Source organism: Egretta garzetta, unplaced genomic scaffold, assembly GCF_000687185.1.
Source record: "Egretta garzetta isolate BGI_Z169 unplaced genomic scaffold, ASM68718v1 scaffold67, whole genome shotgun sequence".
Classification (NCBI taxonomy): Eukaryota; Metazoa; Chordata; class Aves; order Pelecaniformes; family Ardeidae; genus Egretta; species Egretta garzetta.
This window is the reverse complement of record NW_009260340.1, coordinates 214034-219768: the sequence shown is the minus strand read 5'-3', so window position 1 is coordinate 219768 and position 5735 is coordinate 214034. Positions and strand designations below refer to the sequence as shown.

Here is a 5735-nt window from a genome sequence, read left to right as displayed (position 1 = left end):
ACAGATGAGCTAAGTGCTGCCTGGAGAGTTTTTAGAAACCAAAACAGGATGTTTCCACGCTGCCAGCCGGCCGCACAGGGTTACCAGGCCTGAATTAGCCGGCTCGCCGCCCAGCCCAGCCCTCCTACGAGTGCTCCCATCTGGGCATTGTCTTTTAATAGACGCGTGGAAACAAACCCAGCGAGGCCACGTGAGAGCAGCGGGGCTGGGAACGGGCTCTTAAAATAGGAGCAGGGAGAAAACAAGTCACGGCGCGGATGGGAACAGACTCTCGCGGCCACGCCAGTGGGATGGAGCGGGGAGGGAGGAGGGCAGCCCACCTCCCAGGTGGCTGGCAAGACCCCCGCTGTCCCCCGTCCATCACGGACCTCGGGTGGCTGCCCCATCGCCCCTCCTGGGCCAGAAGGAGCAGACAATGCCAAAGAGGAAAGTGGCGTCAGCCAGGGTGACATCAACCGTTCAGCTCCTCCCTTCTGCCAAGGCAGAGCCCCCGCGCCGCAGAGGCTGACGTGGGCGCTGGGCACGAAACCTGGGAACGGCCACCACCTCCTCCCGCTGCGGTGGCCAGAAGGTCCTGGCAAGAGACGCCAGCAGAGGTGGCGCATGACCACTGGGAAACACAGCCGGGATAGCCCCGGCACCACGTGGGCAGTGGGGGCTCAGCTCCCGAAACGCGGAGCTGAGAAATTCCCCCTGCCCCTGCAAAAGAGGGGAGCAGGCAGACACATCCCCCAGCACCCACCCCTCACGCCTGCAGTGCCAGGAGCAGAGAAGGCACCCGTGTACCAGCACCCCGGAGCTGGGGCAGGAGGAACCCCCCCTCGCCCCACGGCAGCAGGGCATGCAGCCAAAGAGGTGCCTGGCTCCAAAGCCCCAAACCCAGTCTATTCCCGTCACCCACCCGCTTCCAGCTAACCCAAGACCCATCCCACACCTTGTCCTGCAAGGCCCTGAGCAAAACCTCCCAGCCCCTCTGCAGCAGCAGGCAGCACTGCCCGTGCCAGGGCTGGAACCACAGACTGCAGCTCCCCCGGCCGCGCCGCACCAGGAGCCACCCGCCTGGGGACATCCCGCAGCCACGCGCGGGGCTTTGCAGAGCAACGGCTCTCACGGAGGGAAATGCTTCGTCTGAGCGCCCCGGATGCTGAAGGCTAACTCAGAAGTTTAGAATGGTTTGAGAAACAATAATAAGAACATTTAATCATCTGTAATCAGAAAAATATAGCTAGCATTCTTAGAACAAGGGCATCCTGGAGCAAGTAGGCTTGGAAAGGACAACTAATCTAGATGTTTTGAAAACATCTGAAACTTGGCAAGTAAGCCCAAGGTCCATGTATCCTTAACTGAACTACCCTCGTTAGAATACTAAAAATCACACCCCTGGGTCAAAGGACCCTTGCCAAGGTCAGGACCCTTCCTCACAGAACACACGTGGTACAAAGAGAGGATGCTGTAGCTTTAAACGAACGCTAGGCTCACGGGAAACATAAGAAATGAAAGTGATTAAGTGTGATTGAGAAAATCACCGATAGCTGTTGCTCTGAGAGTATGAAATGTGCTAACCGAGGGGTGCTAGCTCTGTGGAGCAACCACCTAGTGCCCATCTCTGCGCAGAAGTGAAATAAATAAGCAATGTCTCCCGAGCGCGCCACAGTTATCGCACACCGGGCCGGGAGTCCGCTTTTCAGACAACAGGGAGCTGTGCCTCCTGCCCGCCCTGCGGGATGCTCACGCCCGTCGCTAGCTGCGCGGTGACGTGTGGACATCACACGAGCAGAGAAAGCAAAGCACGCTGCACTGAAATCACCTGAGTCTGCACAAGCTCGTGACAGGGGACAGCAGCTTCTCACGGCCGTGCCCGGATCGCAACAGCCGACCTGGCTCCTCTGTTCCCTGCTGTCGGTAGGGGCCCCCTTTGGCCACCACAGGACAAACAGGGATTGTGGCAACTCTCCGGGCACCCATGGCACCAGCTCTCAGCTGGGGACCCCGGGCCTCTGTTTTCTCTCCTCGCACAGGGCTGTGGAATTTCACACCCCGTCACCAAGATTAGCAGCAAATCCCAAGATGCCATTTGTTCAGGAGAAGAAAGAAAAGCCCTGACCAAGCAGTTTCCCTTGAGGGGACAGTGCAGAAATAGCTGAGGAGCAAAGAATGACCCTTTTCTTTCCATCCTGCCTGCAAGTGAGTTTGCCAGCATCCATCACCAAGCCCAGGAAAATAAACATGGCTCTGCGGACACAGAGAGCAAACATCAAACAGCATTCCCACGTGCAAAGGACCCGTACCCCACCCCGGAGAAGGCAGCTGCCTCCACGGTGGGTACATACATCAGTGCTCTGCCCCACGAGGTGCTACTGCATCAAATGGTGGAGTTGTGTCCCGAACAACCCCAAATTCAGGTGAGCCTGGGACAAATTGGAAACTAGCTACTACATTTCCCATACCATGGGATTTTTAATGATGGCAAGCACACCTGGAAGGTCTCTGAAGGCCCCTTGCAGAAGCACCAGCCAGACCTCACCACGCTTCTCTTACATGCTCGCATGTTGAGAGGACGCCAAAAGCAGAAACTACTTCCAGAAAACAGGAATCAGAGGTAAGCAAATCACACCCACTCGGCCAGGCTGAGCCTCCCAAACTCCCAAACTTTCTTTACAGGCTTTCCAGCACCTCCTGATAGCTGCTAAGTGGCTGGGAAATCCAGCTCCCATCAGGACACTGAGCACTCACCCCAGAGAGGGCTTCAGCGCCTGGGCAGCAGGAGTCAAGAGGAGCAGCCACAACAAAAGGGCACTGAACTGTGCTCAGCAACCTGTTCCAAATTTCCCATGCCACTCCTGCCTCGGACAGGAGACAAACACACGATATGGAGGACCAGGGTTACTCTTTAGAGCCGAAAACATTTCTCCCCTTTGCTCATCTCTCATATGTGCCTGGCAGATGAAGGAGGAGCAGAAGAGCTTGAGGTGTGGGGGCTTGTTGCCGAGGAGGCTCCTAAGCCCAGGACCCGCAGAACCTCTTATGGGGCAGGCTGCAGGCACCCTCTCTACAGGCACACTTCTAACCAGAACATCTGTATAGGCTGCTGGGCCACTGCCACGCTCTGGAAATATAAATAGGTGTTAAATTCAACTCCATGTTGACAGCGTGACACGTCTCTCAATAACCACAGCTCCAAAAGGAGCAGCGCTGAGCCACTCCAGCCCAGCGAGAAGGCAAGGGCGGGCAGCGTGCCAGGCGCAGGATGGCCTGCTGCCCAAGCAGCTCGTTGCCTTTGGAAGCAGCTGTTACTTCCCTCCAGCTCTGCTTCTCCTGCTCTCCCTGGGCCTTTGGAAGTGTCCCCCTGTGACCGTCGCCCGGAGGGGCGTTGTGCTTCCCAGCCTGGCCCAGTGCCTGGCGGGGCTGTGCTCCCCCCATAATCCCCATTTGAAGGGACCCCTGGGGACCAGCCCTTTGCTGGTTTGCCTGGTCACAGCCTGCCCCACACCTCCCTGGCAGACCATTCCCTCGGCTGCCAGTAGAAAAACTGGTGGAAACTGTCTGGGCCATCACAGACCTGATTTTCCTGGAGAAACAAATGCTTTAAGAGAGGCTTGGGTCAGCCGCACCCCGGCGGTATGGCCACCCCTCAGCACCTCCCAGCTCTGCTGTCCTCCAGGAGGTTGGCCAGCCCACCCCCGCCCCGTACTTCCTACAGGCTGCTTCGCTGGGGGCTTACTGGGAGAAATGGAATGGGGTCCACTGCACAGGGATGATCCAGACATTTCTCAGCTGCCTCACAGCCACAGCAACCACCCAGTAACGGACTGAGCGGGGCTGCCAGCGCAGGACCCTTACCTCGGTCTGCTTCCAAAGCAGTTTGTACTGGGAGGCTGGTGTCTGCCTTCTGTGGCGGCAGCCATGCTGCTGGGGTCCCGTCCAGGCACCTGGGACCCTGAATGGGTGAAGAAAAAGTGGGTGAAGAAAATTATGGAGGCACCCATTCTAGCCTCCTTCCTTCCAGAAGGGAGACCAAAAAGTACAACAGCTCCACATATTACAGGACAGACCCAGCAGCACACAAGGAGCCCCTGCCCTTACTTTGGGGTACTCTCCTCTCCCACCACTGTACAACGGCATAGCCCATCCCCACAGCACCCCATGGCTCTGGGCGCAGCACCAGGGAAGGTAAAGGCAGGACTTGGCAGAACTGGCAGCACCGGGAGAGCAGCCACATTTAAGACTCCCAGATTTCACAGGCTTCATCTCCCAGCAAGGAAGGGAAGGAGCCGAGGGAAAGCAATGCACCAGTCCCTGCCCAGCACAAACTCTGCTTGCTCCCCAGACAGCCCCAACGGGTCAGGCACCAGCCTGTCTCCGCACACCCTCTGCCACGGGGAGCGCTTCTCCGAGTGGCTCATTAAATACAGAAGCCATTTCCCCAGCCCACGTGGAACAGAAAGGGAAGGGGTTGAGCCGCATGGGCGGCTGGTGGAGGGCCCAGGGAAGGGCCGCTCCTCTCACACCAGCGAGGAGGCAGGGCGTGAGCCTGTCGACGCTCCCGCTCCTGTCCCACCACACGCTCGCTCCCGCGGGAGCCCGTGCACAAGCCCAGAGTTGGGGTGGGCAGGGGCCGGAGCCTTACCTGGGAGAGGATGTGGCTGCTGGCACTCGGACGCTTGCTCAGAGGTCCTGAGGGCCGTGCTCTCAGCCCCACTCCTCTCCCCGCTGCTGCTCACCGCCTCGTGCTCAGAGCTGCCGCGTGCATGCGGAGACGGGCGGCACTCACCCTCTGTCACGGCACTGCCATTAGGCAGGCTTCCCAGATCAACAGCAGGCCCGTCCAGGAAAATCGTCAGCTCTCCGCCGGAGACAACGCTGCCTTTGTTCTCCGTCTGCAGGTCCAGGGTCAGCTGCCTGTTCTCCACTGTGGGAGACGAGGGGACATGGAGAAAAGAGACCAAGCAGTCACCACTCAGGATGCCAGCAGCAATGGAGGATGGCTCCACCACCCCAGCTCCCCCATGGGATGGGACATCAGCTTCCCGGTCCCCACCAGGCCTCCCCATGCCCCCAAAGGACAACATGCCTGCTCCCTCAGGGCCAGTTGTCCCAGCAAGCACCACCAGCATTGGCCCTACACCTACACATTGCCAGAGGACACCCGACCAGCCACACCACCAGCTCCCGAGGAAGACCCTCCTTCACCAGCCATCGCTCGCAAAGCCAGGTCCCTCCACGGGGGTGAGGCTGCCCCAGGGCCCCTGGCTGCAACACAGCCAAGACCACCATCGCTCACAGACCCAGAAACCAGGGCTGTAGGGGAGATCATGGCAGGAAAGCCAAGGGATTCGGCTGGTTTGACATAACACACGGGGCAAGAAGGGTCCCACATGATGGTGACCACCATCAGGTGCCTGGGACATGAAGCAAGCTGATGGCTACATGCCCAGCGGTGCCTGAAGCCCTGACCTGCCACAGAGGAGCAAGCAACGTCTTTCAGAATCAGGTGTATCCTCACAGAAACCTAGAAAACCCCAGTAAGCCGCAAAGGAAAAACCCAGGCACATCCCTCCAATCCTCATTCCCCGTGTATTAGTCCCACTGAATGCAACTGGCACAAAGGGCTGCCCCCAAATGCACAGAAACGCTCCGCTGTGGCATCAGACCGCCTTCGCAGAAGCTTCTGGAGGGGGTGGCATGGGCTGGGAGGTTCCTGGAGGCAGCCGCCAGCTCCACTCCCCCCCGTCGTG

General features: G+C 58.8%; 1 protein-coding gene across 1 annotated transcript in view; it reads right to left on the bottom strand.

Annotated features, from left to right (window-relative positions):
* WWP2 (WW domain containing E3 ubiquitin protein ligase 2) overlaps positions 1 to 5735 on the bottom strand; it is a 45876-nt gene that overhangs the window by 33414 nt on the left and 6727 nt on the right. Inside the window, exons 4-5 of the mRNA XM_035898039.1 lie at positions 4628 to 4909; positions 3841 to 3937 (exon numbers count right to left, since the gene is read on the bottom strand). Of these exons, the coding sequence (XP_035753932.1) occupies positions 3841 to 3937; positions 4628 to 4909 (379 nt within the window). The remainder of the gene's footprint in view (positions 1 to 3840; positions 3938 to 4627; positions 4910 to 5735) is intronic.